This window comes from Lynx canadensis, chromosome D4, assembly GCF_007474595.2.
Source record: "Lynx canadensis isolate LIC74 chromosome D4, mLynCan4.pri.v2, whole genome shotgun sequence".
Classification (NCBI taxonomy): domain Eukaryota; kingdom Metazoa; phylum Chordata; class Mammalia; order Carnivora; family Felidae; genus Lynx; species Lynx canadensis.
Genome location: NC_044315.2, coordinates 73160659 through 73179634, shown reverse-complemented (window position 1 = coordinate 73179634; position 18976 = coordinate 73160659). Strand labels below are relative to the sequence as shown.

At 40.6% G+C, this 18976-nt stretch overlaps 1 protein-coding gene across 2 annotated transcripts in view; it reads left to right on the top strand.

Annotated features, from left to right (window-relative positions):
• FKBP15 (FKBP prolyl isomerase 15) overlaps window positions 1-18976 on the top strand; it is a 57646-nt gene that overhangs the window by 25015 nt on the left and 13655 nt on the right. For both annotated transcript variants that reach the window (XM_032595673.1, XM_030292616.1), the window contains exons 9-19: window positions 1335-1481; window positions 3737-3879; window positions 4617-4674; window positions 7179-7286; window positions 9483-9585; window positions 10070-10176; window positions 11638-11752; window positions 13361-13470; window positions 13762-13869; window positions 14318-14412; window positions 15224-15326. In XM_032595673.1, coding sequence (XP_032451564.1) covers window positions 1335-1481; window positions 3737-3879; window positions 4617-4674; window positions 7179-7286; window positions 9483-9585; window positions 10070-10176; window positions 11638-11752; window positions 13361-13470; window positions 13762-13869; window positions 14318-14412; window positions 15224-15326 — 1197 coding nt within the window. The remainder of the gene's footprint in view (window positions 1-1334; window positions 1482-3736; window positions 3880-4616; window positions 4675-7178; window positions 7287-9482; window positions 9586-10069; window positions 10177-11637; window positions 11753-13360; window positions 13471-13761; window positions 13870-14317; window positions 14413-15223; window positions 15327-18976) is intronic.

Here is an 18976-nt window from a genome sequence, read left to right as displayed (position 1 = left end):
GGGGACATTTCTTTAATTCCTACTGTTTCTTTTTCTTTGTGTTACTGTGAGGAAATTATTAAGTCCTTCTTGTAGTCTCATAGGGAGAGAAGTGAAACTGTTTCTTCTAGAATTGTATCATAATGGGTGATTTTTATCTGAGATGCTTTGAATCAGCATTTTCCAATCGTTGTGAGCAGCTATGATATAGCAGGCAGAACACTGGGATTGGAGTCTGAGGACTTGGGTTCATACTGTGAAGTTTTTCTTTACCAACTGTGCAAGTGTTTTATAAAATTCAGAGTATTTTACAAATGTGGGCTATCATTGTGTCAGGAATGTTGAGGTGTTACAAAATACTCATTGGTAAAAGTACTCATTGCCACTCAAGTGACAAAAAGGTTTTCGGTTTTCTTCGTAGCTTTGTTTATCACTCCTTTTCTTAGAATCTTTTGGAGACTTTCTTATAGATCATAGGAGTTAAGGCCTGACCTTTAAAGCTAGATAGATCTAGTGTTACATCTTGGCTTAACAATTCGCTAATAATTTGATCCTGGGTTAGTTACTTAAGCCTCCGTAAGCCTCAGTTTTCTTATCTGTAAAATGGGGATAATGCTTCTAACCTTATGAGGTTATTTTAGGGATTAAACAACACAGTCCAAGTAAAGCACTTACCAGAGTACTTGGAAAATGTTTTAATGAATGATAGCTTTTATTTCTCTCTTTTTTAAAATATATTTATTTTTTACTTTACATCCAAGTTAGTTAGCATATAGTGCAACAATGATTTCGGGAGTAGATTCCTTAATGCCCCTTACCAATTCAGCCCATTCCCCTCCCACAACCCCTCTAGCAACCCTCAGTTTGTTCTCCATATTTATGAGTCTCTTCTGTTTTGTCACCCTCCCTGTTTTTATATTATTTTTGCTTCCTTCATCTCTTTGTATCTTAAAGTCCTCATATGAGTGAAGTCATATATTTGTCTTTCTCTGACTGACTAATTTCGCTTAGCATAATACCCTCTAGTTCCATCCACGTAGTTGCAAATTATTTCTCTTTTAATACCATTCTCTCCTCCAGTTTCTCTCATTATCTAAGATAAGCGTATTTCATCTAGCCCCAAATATGCTGGCTTTTACAAGTGAATAGAAGCAGTATTCTAGATATTCTTATAACCGGTGGCTGGGGGGGGGGGGGCGCGGTTGGCAAGGGGAATAGTTGAACTTGATCTCTCTAGGATCTTTAGAGGTCTAAATTTGAAAGTGTGGATGAGAGGATCCTAATCCCAGCACTTCATTTTGTCTTAGGAGAAGGCTTGTGTCTGATAAGCTTTTCCTCTTGTCTGATTCCTGAAGGCCTGGGAGGATGGGATGCTGGGCATGAAAAAAGGAGGGAAGCGGTTGCTTGTCATCCCTCCAGCCTGTGCTGCCGGCTCTGAAGGGGTAACCGGATGGACTCAGTCGCCAGACTCAATCCTGGTGTACGAGGTGGAGATGAGGCGGGTGAGTGAAATTGTGCTGTTTTGTGTTTGATGAGTCCTTTTTGCCATTAAGTAAAATGAATAAATATGTTTGAAAAACAAGTTCAAAGACTTTTTATTTTATTTTTTATTTTTTAAAGAAATGGTATAGTTGGAAAGAGCTACAGCTTTGGAATCTAAAGACCAAGGTTTATGTCCTTCCTGGTGCTCTGTTGAGTCTAGAAGAGGTAGTGACTGAACAAGTCAGTTCTCTACACTAACTTTTTTACTCTGTCTGTAAAATAGTGGTTCCTATCCAATGTACGTGATTTTTGCCTTAGTATTTCCATGGCTACAAATTTAATTTATTTTGTCTCTATGTTTACATAATAATGCAAAGATATCTGTACATAGATAGAGATACTTAGCTTCCTCTCTCTGCCATGTTGTTTATAATAGTAAAAACTGGAAATAACTTAAATATCCATCATTAAGCAACTGGTAAGTTACGGTTTTTCATGGAGTGGACTTTCATGCCTTTCTTACAGAATATGCAAAATCTGTTGTTAAGTGAAAAAAGCTAGTTGCAAATTAGTATGGATAGTATGATCTCGTGTATGCATGTGTATGTAAATATATAAAATATTTATGAACAAACATATATAAAAATGTATATACACAGTCATACACATGTACATATGTATGTCTGTATCTATACAGATAGATACATATATATTGCCCATATCTTCATAGGAAATTTCTGGAATGTTAAAAAAAATGATTAAAAGTGACTTTTTCTGGGGAATGGAAATGGAGTTCAGAAACTTTTCTTTTGTACATTCTCCAAAATTTTTGTCGTGAATATGTAGAATTTCTACAATAAAATTTGTAACAAATTGTGGTTAAATAAATTACTGCTCCCCTCCAACAACAAAAAAAAAGACCTTGTTTGCTTTTACATTGTGTTTGTTAGGTGTGCTAGTGTTTGTGACTATAAAATATAATATAAAAAATAAAAATTATGATTATTTTCACTGTGGCTGTTCTTTCTACTGCAACCAGTGATATGCTTTTCTTCTCAAGGACTTTCCTAATTGAACACCTTTATCTCTGCTGAGTCATTCCAGCCTTCTTTTACTGATGTGCTTTGAGCTGCCTTTTCCACAGCTTTTGTATTCTGAGTTTTCCTTTGACTTTGAGGAAGTCATGATTGGTCTTGGATAACAAACCAGGGCACCTGTGTGGCTCAGTTCGGTTAAGCGTCTGACTTTGGTCCAGGTCATGATCTCACAGTTCGTGATTTCAAGCCCCGCGTCAGACTCTGTGCTGACAGCTTGGAGCCTGGTGTCTGCTTTGGATTCTGTGTCTCCCTCTCTCACTGTCCCTTCCCCGCTCACACTCTGTGTCTCTCTCACTCTCTGTCTCAAAAATAAATAAACATTTTTAAAAAAAGATAGCAAACCAATTTGAATCCATTAAGACTGGCATTTTGTAACCATAAGAAAAAAATACTCTATATTACTAATAATCAATGAATTACAAATTGACATGCTTATTAAATTGACCAGGCTGATACAGAATGATAATACCCAGTGTGATGAGCATCAAGAGAACATTACACACTACTTGTGGAGTAGAGAGAGAGGAGTTCACCCTTTGTGGTGTGAAATATAGTGGTGTATACCAAAAGCCTTAAAAATGAACATACCTTTTCTCCAGCTGTTTAACTTCTGGGAACTTATACTTTGGGAAAGATTATGTGCAAAGATACAGATAAAAAGTCATTCATAGAAGTATTGTTTATGATGTGACAGAGAAATTAGAAATGAACTGGATGTCTAACAACTAGGAATTGGTGAAATAAATTTCGTAGCAACATATTTAAGACTTCTGTTTCCATAGTCTTTTAGAGACTTTTTCCTGTAGATAATAGCAGGTATGGGTATGACCCTTGAAGTTAGACATACTCTTCAGTAGTTAAAAATGATGTTGTAGATTGGTAATTTAGTAACATGGAAATGTATTACTGAGTGAGCAAAGCAGGTTTCAAAACAATATGGTCCCTTTTTTGTAAAAAATATACAAACATAGATGTGAAACACTGCACAGACTCTAGCAGTGTTATTGTGTCGTGGTTGGATTACGGATGATGATGATGATTGGCTTATCTACATTTTCTGATTTGCTACAAGGGAACAGGTAATGACTTGTGTAGTCAAGAATAAGTAAAAGAAAGGAGGGCAGAGAAGGCAGGATCTTTTTTGTAGCCTGTTCCACCTGTGGTCGATCTCTTCCCAGGTCAAGTTTGCCAGAGATTCTGGCTCTGATGGGCACAGCGTTAGCTCCCGCGATTCCGCCGCCCCTTCTCCCATACCAGGTGCGGACAGCCTCTCTGCTGACCCTGTTGTATCACCACCTACATCGGTACCTTTCAAATCAGGGTAAGATCCTGAAGTTGTATCATGCTTTTTTATTGTCCATAGAAGCGATCCGTAGAGGGGTTAAGAAATAAGGTGTAGTTGCAAACTAAAATAATTTTATTTTTTTTTTTAATTTTTTTTTTCAACGTTTATCTATTTTGGGGACAGAGAGAGACAGAGCATGAACGGGCGAGGGGCAGAGAGAGAGGGAGACACAGAATCGGAAACAGGCTCCAGGCTCCGAGCCATCAGCCCAGAGCCCGACGCGGGGCTTGAACTCACGGACCGCGAGATCGTGACCTGGCTGAAGTCGGACGCTTAACCGACTGCGCCACCCAGGCGCCCCTAAAATAATTTTAAATAATTGGGAAAAAATGAGATGAGGGAAGTGGGGAAAATATTTGCTTGAAGATTTTTCTGACAAAGAATTGATTAATACTCACAGTCTTTTAAACCACTAACTCAGATGTATATGAATACCTGCCAGACCCTGGAAGAAAATGGGTAAAAGGCATAAACATAAACCACATACTCAAGGAGAAAAAAATGGAAATAATCAAAAAAATTTGAATGGAAAATTAGTCATTTTCACCAACTTTCAGAGATTGTGCAAACCGAAGAATGATTAAAACTCTCTTTCACAGCAAGTGAATTGACAAATGTTTTCAAAAACAGTTTGCTTATCCAGCATGATTGAGACTTAAGATTATGGATTTGGGATTTTTTTTTTTTTATCTTAGCATATGTGTTACTTTCAGGGAGCCGGCTCTTCGTATCAAATCTAACTCCCTCAACGAACAGCTGACAGTAAATACAGTGAGTATGCAAGTCTGTCTCCCTCACCCCAAGTCTGCTGAAAAGGTTTCATGTGCCTAGGGTAGGATAGACAAAAAAAAAAAAAAAAAGTTCACTATTTTATTAATTTCCCCTTCCTTGGAAATTAGTATAAATTAGCTTGGGCTTCTACAAGGACAGACCTGTGTTCAGATCTTTATTCTGGTAAACTTGTGGCCTTGAGAAAATTATCTAACTTCTGGTCCTCAGCTTCTTCATTATTAAAGTGGATATAATTCTCATAGTTCCTTTAAAGCGTTCTTGTGATCTGTTTGTAAAGCACTAAGCTCAGAGCCTACATAAAGTATGCCTTCACTTTATACTTAAGAGATTTTTATGAAGTTTAAATAAAATAATGTCTGTGGAGGTGTTAGCATTGTGTATGGCATACTGTAAGCGTTCACTTAACATTAGCTCTTGTTATTATCATGATTACTGCTAACACTGTGTGGCTTCACGCTTTCATTGTCTTAGACGAATCCTGCACTAATTCACCAACTAGTTGACTTTGAGGCAGTCACTGGGCCTCTGTGTTTCTCTGACTGCAAGATGAGAAGACTAGCATACGGTTGTAGTAGAATTTGGATTTGAAAGCCTTTGGGAGCATGAACACTGTTCTTGACTGCTGCCCTGCCTGGTCGGTGAAGGCATCTGAGTTTGCCGCATGAGGATGAGATAAAAGCCCTGGGGCCTTCGCCTCCATGCTGGGAAACAAGATAATTGCGTGGAGTGAAACTGATGATTAATTTCTCTCTAGCCCTGGTTTACTTGTTTATAATCAGCCCAAAGCAGGAATTATTAAACAAATAATTGATTTGGTATGTATAACGAGTGATCTCCAGAACCCCAAAACTTGAAGCCAGAGAATTAAGAAAATTGAAAAACAGTGATAACCTCAGATCTTCAAACGGTCACGAAAATTACTTAGTGTGGGTTCTCTGGTACTTTCTAGGCAGAGCTATTGTTGTCACCGTTTCTAAGCTTCAGTAACTTCCAGTAGACACTTGGTCTTCAAACTTTTTAAAAATTTTCTTTTGTCTTGTGTACAGTTGTTTTTTTTTTTGTTTGTTTTTTTCTTTTTACATTTATTTTTGAGAGAGAGACAGGGCACAAGTGGGGAGGGGCAGAGAATGAAGGAGACAGAATCCGAAGCAGGCTCCAGGCTCTGAGCTGTCAGCACAGAGCCCGACGCGGGGCTCGAACTCACAAACTGTGAGATCATGACCTGAGCCGAAGTCGGACACTCAACTGACTGAGCCACCCAAGCGCCCCAATAGTTTTTTTTTTTTTTAATTGAGGCAAAACTCACCATCTTCTTCTTTCTTTTTACATTTAAGTTTTTATTTTTTGTTTTGAATAGGTGATTACATTCATATGTTTTGATAATGATCAAAACAATATAAGAAGATATACGTTGCAAAGATTCACTCCTGCCCCTAGCCCCATCTACCCCATCCTGTCTCCCTCTCCTTTTAGGTAACTGCTTTTATTAGTTTCATATATATTCTTTTAATGTTTTTAATGCAGATGCAAACAAATAGGAATGTATATTCTATTTTTCCATCCTTTCACAAAAAATGGCATAGTATATGTGTTGTCCTCCATGCTTTTTACATTATGGTATATTTAACAGTATCTTTCCGTGTTAGTATACTGAAAGCTTCCTCGTTCTTTTTTTATCTCTAGATCAGGGTATGCCACTGTGTGGATATGGTATATCTAGTCCTCTTTTGATGGACCCGGCTTTCTTTGATTATGTCCCTCTGATCAGTTAAAAAAATGAGAACATGCACCTAATATATATCTGTTTACAAATTGTATAAAGTACTGTCCATCCCTGTAATAAATAAGTTTAATATCTTATGTTTATAACCGCTTAAAATAATCCAAAAATAGAGGTTATGGTCATTTCTTTTTATGCCCAATAGATCATCATATATACCCTCAGGGTATGTACTCTCCACTCTGAAGGCTGCACTTGAACAGATATAGAGGCTTCTAGCACAGGGACTAGTGTGTAGTCAATGCCAAGTCAGAGTTATATGAACCTGAATTTGGAACAAAGAGCTCCTGTTTCCTTCTTTCCCCAAATCTTTTCTGAACATCTATTTGCTGAATTTCTCCCAGGGTTTTCAGAGGGTACTGTCATCTACAATGCCTCTTTCCCTTGATCTGTATATAGTTTTTCACCTGTAAAATGAGAAGAATTATGCCTGGTGGGAGACTTGATTGAAATGAGGTAATACATGTGGAACCCCTGTGTTCATTCCAACATACAGGGAATTATTTTTTACTGCTATTATTAATTGTGACCCGTGTGTGCTTTCTTTGGCAAGAAATAGTTAATTCTTATTTTGTAGAAGAAATAGTTTCAAATCAACATGGCAGGGGGGCTTACTGAAGGATTTGATTTAAGAGCCAAAGACATAGGACTAAAGTAGTGAGCCTTGATTATAGTGACTTGTGTGACTCTCTTCTCTTTTTAGAATCCTGATACAGTCAAAGCCAAGTTGATCTCTCGGATGGCTAAAATGGGCCAGCCCATGCTGCCCATCCTTCCACCACAGCTGGATTCCAATGATTCAGAAATTGAGGTATGACCCCCTGGCTCTGTTAGAATGAATAGTGCTAATATTTCTACCTTGTGTTCTTTTGGTTAAAATTATGACTTTTTCTGCCTGTGATCCAGAATCATGTGGAGAGCTTATATTCAAAACGATGCAGGTTAGTATTGGTACATGTGTTTCCACTGTGATTAGTACTTCCCCTCAGAAATGGAAGCAATCTCCTACATCTGCCACAAGAACAGGCAAGTTTTAAGTAGTCAGTTTAGCCTTCTTCTAGAATCTCTATTGTCAGTAAAAACCACGCTTGAGGCAGCATGGTGCCCAAACCATGAAAGATGCTCAATTCATATTGGTTGATTGAATGTCTAGATTCTCTTCGGACATGTTGGTGTTCCCACTGACATTACCTTTTGTTGAGGATCGTACTGTTTTGTCTTTTGGCTTTGTATATGGTGTGGTTGTTTTGAAGTTAAAAAAATTTTTTTAAATTGTTTAATTTATTGCTTTTGAGAAAGTGAGCAGGGAAGGAGCAGAGGCGGGGTGGGGGGGTGGGGGGTTGGAGGATCCGAAGTGGGCTCTGTGCTGACAGCAGAGATCATGACCTGGGCCAAGACCGGACGCTTAACCAATTGAGCCACCCAGGCACCCCTGAATTTCAAGAATTTTATTGCAATGAATTGTTATCAGGTTTTTTCCCTATGTCTTTTGCTTTTGACATTATGCTTTGACATTATGTTTTGACATTATGTTTAGAAAGCTTTCTCACTTTCAGATATTATAAACATCACATGTGTTTTCTAAAAGTATTATTTCATATTTTGATCTAAAATTTTTATCCACCTGGAATTTGGTGTAATATGAAAGTAGCTTAGTTCTAACTTAGCTCTTTTCCTGTTGGTCAGGTCCTTATTGAATAAAATCATCCTCTCTCAGTTGAACTGAAACACATAACAGATTGATTTTTAGGATTCTTTGACTTTGATATAAAACAAAGCAAAGGTGACGCTCTTGAAAAAATTTTCCAAAATAGGCTTTATTTTTCATCATTTTGTTTTATTTCTTCCTGGCAAAGCTCTAAGTAGTTTTGAAGTTCAAATTTTTTTAAGAGTTCTTATTTATTTTTTTTTTTAAGTTTCTTTATTTTTGAGAAAGAAGGCACACAGGAGGGGCAGAGAGAGTATCTCAAGCAGGCTCCATGCTGTCAGCACAGAGCCCCACATGGGGCTCAAACTCATGAACTATGAGATCATGACCTGAGCCGAAATTAAGGGTTTGTTGCTTAACCAACTGAGCCACCCTGGTGCCCCAGGCTCTCAGTAGATTTAATGTTTTAAAGGAGGATAGGATTTCTGGGGCCTCTTGTTATAGGTATTCACTGTAAATAATATAATTAACATAAATAAATAAAGCATTGTTTTCTTCAAAGGCAACTCAGTGTTCTGTTAGCTCTATTTTTTAAATTCCTTTCATTCTGTTGTTAGACATTTAGGTGGATTAGAGCTGCAGTGATGTAAAACTGTCATACTTTTCCAGAAATGCATAATACATTTTTAAGAATATGAGGGGACAAGGAGAAGTTCTAAAGTAAAAGAATGTCAAAGAGATTTCAGCCTTCCAACTGTAAGATAGCAGATCACAGTCACCATATTTTGTGCCCCAAATTTGTCTTTTCCTTGTACGAATTGGGCAAATGTTCAGAAGATAATTTTGTTTAGAATTATAGTAGAGACCAACATTGCTTTGATTTTTATGAAAAGAAAGAATGGGGGAAAACACTCTAAAAAGAGACTCAGTGAACCCAATTTGTCTGATTTTCAGTGAGTACCTTGAGGTCTGTGGGGATTATTTGGCAGAAGAGGAGAGGCTATACTGTTCCCCGGGTTTCCTTGCAAGAGAACCCTGTTCTCTGGGAACAGACTAGGTCAATTTTAAGGTAACTGCTCGCTTGGAAAATGATACATTCTGGAGAGCGGTCACTACAGCTGCTTTAGTCCCTAAAATATCAACAACTTAGAATGTTTGAGGAAATTAACTCTATTTAATTATTTGGTATGATTTATAGGGGGAAGGGATCTCCCACAGCCCACACCCTAAACTCTTGCCTTTCCTTCCTCTTCTTTGCCTAAAAACACTGGGGGTAAGCAGGTTTAGGGTAGACGATCAGCCTCAGTCTTCATTTAAGGACCCAATACATAGTAACCAAAATGTTTGTTCCTGTTTCAGGAAGTGAACACTGTGCGAGGAGCTGGACAGCCGGTGGCAACTCCATCCATGCAGCCCTCTCTCCAGCCAGCGCATCCCGTGCTACCGCAGATGACCTCACAAGGTAAGGAACCTCTCTGGCTCTGTGGCCTTGAATTAAGTCAGCACCAGAGTTATCATCCCTGTTCCTTACATTGTTAGGCTGCATTGTTTTAGTATCGAGAACCGGATTAGAGTGTAAAACTTGTCAGTTTGTCCCTGGGTGGGGCGCTTTCAGCCCTGGAGATGGATTTGGTCTGCCTGCTGTGTCTCCCGCTGTGGGATATTGCCAGTTTCGGAAGTGTGCACTCAGCTAAGGAGACACCCCGCTGCATGTAATTCTGTATTTCCCGTCAGCTGATGGGACCATAGGTCTGAGTCACATGTGCCCGAGACCCCCAGGTTCCTTGTGCCAGCCCGTTGCTGAGATTCTAGTAGAGTTGGTTTCAGGAGAGTAGATGAGGACAGTGGTCAAGTCCGGAGTGTGTTGTAGTATGTAAAGTTCTAGGCCAGACTTCTGCCAAGGAGGGCAGGATGGATAATGGTGAAAACTTTCTGCTTTATCTTAGCACCTCAGCCATCTGTTTCTGGACTCCAGGCACCCTCTGCTGCCTTAATGCAAGTTGCATCTCTCGATTCCCACTCAGCTGTGTCTGGAAATGCCCAGTCCTTTCAGGTAACAAGGTTTTTAAACCACATCAGTTATAAGCTGTAACTTACTAGGTTCTTGTCAGTGTCTTTTCACCTTCCTGCACAGATTGTACCATAGCGATTCCCCACATCAGAATTTATCACTCTCCCCCTTCCTGAACCGCCACTATCTTATCTCTAAACCAGACAAAGGATCACCTACCTTACAGCTTGTTGTAAAGCAGAAATGTGAGAACAGGCAAAGCACCCGGTACAAGGCCTGGCACATGGTAAAGGCCCAGTCAGTGTTTGTTTTCTTTCCTTTGCACATGTCTCCTTGAAGGGCGTATTCAAGTCCTCTGTGTTCTTTTCTATCTAGCAGCTGATAGGCTAACATTTTGCATTGTTCTTAGCAGAACTGTTGTAGGTTGAGGGTGGAGTCTCTATGGAGACTCTTTCTCTAGTTATCTTCCAAAAGAGATCTCCTAAAGTAAGTTTTATTCTGTTTCACAGAAGGCAGTGACAGCAGTCTGTCTCCTCTGCTGACATTTGCCAGGACAGTGGATTCTTTTTACTGCCTTGACATATTTGGTGGATAAAACATACCCCCAGTAATAAGAGGGCCTCACTTCCTTGGTGATCCATAGTGGAAGGGTAGGAGTGATGGCTGGTGAGCTAGGCCCCATTGGTGGGACAGGGTATGTCAAGAGTGAAATAAAGGCCCAACTTGCCCTCTCCCCACTGCCAAGTGGACAATTACTGTCCTATAGCCTGAGTTTTTTGTTTGTTTTTGTTAATAATGGCTGGGTAGGTAGTTTATCTATCCCTGGAAATGAGCTGGATTTCCTTAACTCAAGGAAGAATAACCATCATCATTTAAAGGAAAGCTACTGTTTATTGAGCATTTCCTATCTGCCAGGCACTTAACTTACCAGCTGTTAGGAACTTTACATATATATCACTTCGTCTAGTCTACACAACCACCCTGAGTGGAGTTATTATTTTCATTTTATAGTTGAAGGGACCACAGTTCAGGAGAAAATGAAAGCTCTTGGTCACAAGAGCATCAGAATCTAGCAGGGAAGAGTCATCCTTTGGAGACTGGTGGATTTACTTTGAAATCTCAATGAATACCTGTCCTGTGACCCCAGTGGAGCCTCAGCCATGTTTCTTTAGTTTAAAAATTTCTTAGACCATCAGTAGGCCCAGTGGCTGGGAGATGAATCCCTACTTAATTAAATCATACTGCCAGAGGACTGGGGAGTGACCTGAGACACACTTCCCTCACTTTCTGGGCAGGACTTTAGTGATCACGCACCACTGGGTGACACAGATCACTCTCCTGCTGCAGTGCCTACCCAGTACCGAACTTGATCTACTCTGTCTCCACCCTTAACAAGGTTGCGTCTCCTTCCAGCTTAATCTCTTTATGCCATCAAAGACAGATTAAGCAGAAAAGAAAGACGTGAATGTTTTATAAACTGGCCATAACTTGGCATTTTCTCAGCCCTATGCAGGTATGCAAGCCTACGCTTATCCCCACGCGTCAGCCGTCACCTCCCAGCTGCAGCCCGCGCGGCCCCTGTACCCCACACCGCTCTCTCAGTCTCCCCATTTTCAAGGTAGGGAGCGGACCCCATGGTTTCTCATCTTCTGCTCCCCTTCCCCCCGCCGCCAGCCCGTTTTCATATTCACTCCAATAGATTTCTTCCATTTTTTTTTTTTTTTTTTTTTTTAAATAGCTTTCTTGAGAGGGGTGCCTGGGTGGCTCAGTGGGTTAAGCGTCCTGACTTTGGCTCAGGTCATGATCTCACCGCTTGTGGGTTCAGGCCCCGCGTCGGGCTCTGTGCTGACAGCTCAGAGCCTGGAGCCTGCTTCAGATTCTGTGTCTCCCTTTCTCTCCACCCCTCCCCTACTCTCTCTCTCTCTCACATAAATCAAGGATTTTTTTCAATAAAATTACAGAGTTGTGCAACCTTCTCGGCAGTCCAATTTTAGAACGTTTCCATCATCCGCATGCCCACTTTCTGTTTTGTTTTTGCATTTTCTCCTGCTAGCCCTTTTACATTGCTCTGTCAGAGTGGTTCTGTAGATTTTATAGAAAACTGTAAGAGAATAACATGTTGGGGAAAATTGTGAGAAAGCATGGTGACTGGGGGTATTCAGTATCTCAAATGGAAGCTACTTTGTTACCATTTTTAAATTATGAAAATAATAAGCTCTGATAAAAAAGTCAACACAAGAGTATAAAGTAAAAACTTCCTGATCTCCATCATTAATATCCCTGACCGTGGGAAACTGTTGTTAACAGTTACTTGGGTAACTTACAGGTATCTTTCATGCATGTACAAGTGTCTATAAAAAACTCATTGGTATAAAAAATAAAACAATAAAATGTAAATTTTGTATTAAAAAACGAAAGAAAATGAAATGTACATTTAATGTTTAAAAACCAACACAAACTAAAACGTAAATAGCTGGAATGCTATCCTACCTTCTTATTCCGCAGCTTGTCTTAGGACAGCGGTAAGAAGAAGACAGCATATCCTACAACATAATTTATGGTCCCGGAGTGGTAAGGGTTTCATGGATGCTACTGTGTCTGGAGCCCTGCCCCTTCTCCATCTGGGAAACCATCTAATCTCTTCTCCTCTGTGAAATGTTCCCTGCTTGTTAACATCCCTACCTTCTCTCCTCCCACACACAGAACTGCATATATGTGTCACCAAAGAGTTAATCTTTGCTTTTCTCTGTGCTCCTTTTGTACCTTGTACATGGTCCATCTCTTGCACTTAAAACACTCTGTTGTAATAATCTGTTTTCATGTGAGTCTCCCCACCAGACTGTGAGCTCGCCAAGGGCAGAACCAGGTTTCATTCGTTGCTGAATCCCTGGTACCTGGTACGATGCCTGGCATGCACTTGGATGAGTGGAGAAGTAATCTGAGCTGTTAGTGCTATGGCAGACCAAAGTGGGCATCCTTGTGCCCTTGGACCAGACTGTCTCCCTCAATGCATTTTGCAGGAGCATAGCTTACTATTAGCTTTGGAGCCCTTTTCCTCTGTGTTCTCTATATCTTCTCCTGACAGTGTGAATCGCCTACAGCATTTCCCAGTATTTTTGAGATGTTAATTTCTTTCTTTCCTCTGCTGCAAGAGCTATTGGTTTTTCCTCATACAGTCTCCTCTGCTCCAGTTTCATAAGGTTCTTTTTGGCTTATGTCTGTTTAGGATCCAGTGACATGGCTTCGTTTCTCATGACTGAAGCCCGGCAACATAACACTGAAATTCGAATGGCAGTCAGCAAAGTGGCTGATAAAATGGATCATCTCATGACCAAGGTGACTGAGTCAGGGTTGGGGCTGTGTTGAAAGCAGGGGAATGAACAGGGGGTGCAAATAGGGAGCAACCAAGACTACGGGTAAACTCTTCCTTGGTTTCCTGTATTCCTAGTAGTTAGTAGTTATTTTCCTAGAAGGTTAGTTTTTATTTTGGAATCCAGGTGGCAGAAGAAAACTAGCTTATGTTCAAGATTGTCTCAGAAACTCTTCAAAAAAGTGGTCAGATCTTGGGTAAGTTTTATTTCTTCATTTAAAAATTTCTCACAAAGTCCTTCCTTCCCCCTTTTGTAGGTTGAAGAGTTACAGAAGCACAGTGCTGGCAATTCCCTGCTGCTTCCCAGCATGTCGGTTACAATGGAAACCAGCATGATTATGGGCAACATCCAACGAATTATTCAGGTGAGAGGGATCAAGAAGAGAACACAGCCTGCGGGTCTTGCCCCCTTCTGTTTCAGGATGCACTACACTTTAAAACCTCTGCAGCACAGATAGAGAGCTTGTGATAAATGCTGCACTGAGTTGGGAAATTCTGGAAAATCCATTATGTCCTAATTTGAGTCCAAGTGCCTCATCAATATAAAGTCACAAGAAAACTTTTTTTTAGACTGTAGTTTGGAATTTTGCTTCATTTTATGTCCATGTATATGTTTAATCTATTGGGCATAGTGATTTGTATTCATCAGGTATGGTTCGATGTTTTAAATATTATATCTGTATGGACATAAGTTCTAGTTTTTTAATCTCAAATTTTATAACAGTGTTACCTGTCAGTTCAAGCTGATTCCCTTATATTTCTGTCACTTTTCTCTTAAAAACTCAAGTTATACATCATATATTTTGAATTTAGGAAAATGAAAGATTGAAACAAGAGATCCTCGAAAAGAGTAGTCGCATAGAAGAACAGAATGACAAGATTAGTGAACTAATTGAACGAAATCAGAGGTAATGACAGGTACGGGGCACTGGCTAGGATGGACAGAGGGTTTCATTTGTAAATGCCCAAGTTAGATAAGCATGTTTGTTTAGTGTAGTTTATGTGTACTTCTGCTATTTGTTTCCTGCCTGTCATGTGAATTACTGTTTGTTTTCTGAGAGGCATTTTGGTAGAAAGAGCACAGTAGGCTGTGATATAAGGCAAACCTGTGTTTGAATCCAAGCTCTGCTCCTCCTTTGTTGTGTGGCTTTGTGTATTTATTTATTCCTCTTGGCCATAGTTTTCTCATCTGTAAAAGTGGTGTTAATATGTAGAAAACCCTTAGGAATACTGTCAACTCTTCTCTCTTTTGTGTGGGCTGACTCTATTTCATCAATGAGAACTTCACTGATTTCCATATAAAGCCCAAACATTGTGTAATTTTTCTAGATCCTTCTGAAGATATTAGGGGGCTGGTCAGGGGAACATGTCACAGCATATAGCATTTCACTTAAAGAATCATTCTTCCATATTTCTCTTTTCTAGGGTCTCTTGATTCCCACTTGTGGGGGGATTTGGGGGGGATAAGGGCTTTCTTTTCTTCCTTCCTCTTTTCTCTTTCATTCCCCCTCACCATACATGCTTCCAATTCCTCTTCTCTTCATTATGCAAGGCAATACCTCCAGCCCTGGTTCTTACCTCCAAACTTGATTACTGCAGATCTAAGGAAAACAAAAGTGCTTTCAGATTGTTTTTTGAAGTGTAGAGCAATGTTGTGAGCACTGATTGTGCCCAGTATACATTCGGTGCTCGATAAATGTCTTTTCCCCTATTTCATAGGTATGTTGAGCAGAGTAACCTGATGATGGAGAAGAGGAACAACTCGCTTCAGACAGCCACAGAAAACACACAGGCAAGAGTATTGCATGCTGAACAAGAGAAGGTAAAGTAACAAGGGAGAGGAAAGCCCATCAGGATGTGTAGAGCTCAGGAGTGGTCCTGTGTACGGACTTAACGATCTACTTTTTAGCATAAGTTTTTGCCATCATTGGGAAAAGAACTAAAAAGCATCCAACAGATTTTAGTATATCCACCATCCAGACTTCTGTTTTATAATATGCTTTGCAATGGGTTGACTCAAAAACTATCCTTGATCTTAGTAATTTGATTAAGGTGAGGATTACATCATTTATTAAAATTTTTTTTTTTCAACGTTTTATTATTTATTTTTAGGACAGAGAGAGACAGAGCATGAACGGGGGAGGGGCAGAGAGAGGGGGAGACACAGAATTGGAAACAGGCTCCAGGTTCTGAGCCATCAGCCCAGAGCCCGATGCGGGGCTCGAACTCACGGACCGCGAGATCGTGACCTGAGCTGAAGTCGGACGCTTAACCGACTGCGCCACCCAGGCGCCCCTTACATCATTTATTAGAAAACGAAATTTATTCTGTTGACACAGAAAATTCTTATGCCACATAACAAACACTATGGTGAAATTTAAGGTTGGTTACTTTGTTCCTTCACCTGCGTCTGCTGGAGCATTTTGAAGTACTGCTGTTTGGCTTTAGTCAGTTCAGAAGTAGGAATTTTGACTGTTCCTGGAGTAGCTATAAGCAAGACTCTAGTGGGCCTTGGGCTGGGCTGGGCTGGTTCGGAAGCTCACTCCTCCTGTCTCTGCTCTGGCAGTACTGTTTATCCGGCATGGATTCCTCCTTGTTTGGGCTACCATTCCTCAGTTGGGAGCCCTTGACCCCGTTGTCTGTTACCTCAGGTTTAAGAAATGGTTTACATTTTCTATTTGAATGTTTCTTGGAAACTTGAAAAGTTGAGTTGAATGCATTTGATAACCTTGTGGAGTTTACCCACTTCCTCATTGGCTGATCATGATGAGGATTCCTTACTTACGTCTCATGTAATTTTTCATTCTTTGTGTTCTCTTAGCTGTAGTATCCAGGGAAGAAATATCTCCGACCTCTTAGCCTCTGATGAGCAATGCCTTGCCTAGCACAGTCCCATTCCATCCTGATCCCGGTCCTTCCTCACTGCTACTTTCCACATCCCTTGTTTGTTGTGGCTGACTTGTCTGGCCTGGGTCAAGGTCAGCAGCCTATGACATTGGCATCACCAAACAGTACTGGGGTCACTTCACCACTCCCATTTGCCATACTTTTTATTACTTCTCCTTCCTCTACTTTTATTTTTTCTCTCCTTTACTCTTTTCTTTTCTTTTCTTTTCTTTTCCCTTTTCTTTTCTTTTCTTTTCTTTTTCCTTTCTTTCTTTGTTTAATCCATAGGCCTGGCAGGGACACCCAAACATGTTTGGTCTAGCTGTTAGACCTGTTATTCAGGTCTAAAATGATTACTAGAACTTCTAGATCAGTTGTTCCCAAATGCTAGTCTGGTTGCCTCAGAACCCTTGAGATGCTTGATTAAAAAATACATGTTCTTAAACTTCATCTTGAGATTCTAATTCAGGATATCTAGCCGAAAGCCAAATCTGAACTTTTATTTAAAAAAAATTTTTTTTCAACGTTTATTTATTTTTGGGACAGAGAGAGACAGAGCATGAACGGGGGAGGGGCAGAGAGAGAGGGAGACACAGTATCGGAAACAGGCTCCAGGTTCTGAGCCATCAGCCCAGAGCCCGACGCGGGGCTCGAACTCACAGACCGCGAGATCGTGACCTGGCTGAAGTCGGACGCTTAACCGACTGTGCCACCCAGGCGCCCCAGCAAATCTGAACTTTTAAAAAGCTCCTTTTGATTCTGATGCACAGCCAGCTAAGGACCCTGCTCTTGTTAGTGGTTTCTTTTGCGGCAATTTCTGGACGTGGCAGCTGGGCACATTTGTTTTTAGTAATTTCACCATGTGATTCTCATGCTGAGTATCAGTAGGGGTGTGTGTGTGAGTTCCAATAAAATTTTATTTACAAAAACAGGCAGCAGGCCAGTTTGGCCCGTGGGTCAGGGTTTGCCAACCCCATGAGTTAGCTTATTAATCCACCCACGTGATTCGTATTGATAAACAGAAATGTCTGGCCCGGTGCCTGTAACTGGTAGATGTTCTGTCTGTAAGAGCAGAAACATTAGTAATAATAACAGTGGTAGCAGCTGCAGTATGTTAAGTACCCACCAGGTTCTAGGCACCCTGCTTCCACACATCGGAGAGCATCTCCTGGACTAAGGATCACAGGGCTTGGTGGGCGGGTACTAAGTACCACATGCCTCACTTGGCCACTTTTCTTCCAGGGAAACTTTCAAGGCTCGACTCTACCCCGCTTTTCTTTTGCTCCACTTCTTTCTTACTTAGCAGTCGTCCCTGTGAAAATTCTCCTAAAGGGAGATAATTGAGGTCCTTTAATCCCTGGAGACAGTTCTCTGCCTTCCAACGCAGCTCAGAAAATTTTGGCTGAGTGCTCAGTGGATATTTGGTAAATGGAATTAATCATTATTATTATTTTTATTTTTATTTTTTTCTGTGACAGGGTTAGTATTTCCACATAAAACCCTGGACTAATGCAAGAGCTGTCGGAGGTCACTTGGTTTACAGAGGATCAAACTGCGACCCAGAGAGAGTCAGAGACTTGCCCAGGGCCTCACTTCCAGTCAGCTATGTCCTTTTTCCTTTTGGAAAGGAAAATTGCCATTTTTCTTTGGTACCTTTTCCTGCCTCTAACTTGAATGCTCTTTTTTACTTGTTTTTCTGAATTCTTGGTTCTCCCTGCCTTTGCTTTCCTTTCCTATTACTCATCCCTTCACTGTTTCCTCTGTGCACACATGTGTGTTTGGGTGAAACACATGTGCGTTTGGGTGAAAGTATTGCTTTTCATGCTTCTAACAGGCCTTTCTAGGTAAGGCCCTGAGCTAAAAAGAACTTTTGAGCGACCTTTGACTTTGCTTGTCCTTTGGTGAGGGAGGGATCACCCATCCCACTGCCTCCCCTCCAGGGACGTACAGCCCTTCCAGTGGTCTTAGCTGCTATGAGTCCTTTGTGAATGGCCCTCGCTCTGATATCTGTGAACTCTCGAGCCACAGACAGACATGATGCTCTGTGGGTGCTGTGTGAGCTCAGGTCCCATTAGGCCACATGTGGCAGGACAGTGACTAAAACTTTTTTTCTACTTGGGGCAGATGAAAACCCCTCTTCTCTCTGGAAGTTTTAGATACCATTGTCCTCTGTGTTTAACAGGTAAAAACCTAAGGCTACCACACAGCAGAAATAAGTATCTTAGAGCTCACTCCAAAGGTCTCATACTGTTAGAAGAAAAAATTATTTGGGCACTTACTGAAATAGTAAGGAAGACTTTATTCAACATTGTTGCAGAAGGAGAGAAAGATTGGGCTCCTCCAAATACAGTAAGGACAGATGGGGGATTTATAGCTAAGGAGCAGAGTGAGGGTCAGTGCCAGAAAATGACTCAGAGGAGACATCATGGGTAGGGGGATCCTTGGCTAAACCGACCTAGTAGGATTCTTGCTAATGACAGGCCAAGGACTGAGATACCAAAGGTCGAGGATGAAGAACTTGTTCAGATATCAAGGAGAGGGGTTGCCTCTGAATGGACATAGCAGGATTCTTGCTAAAACTAGGCT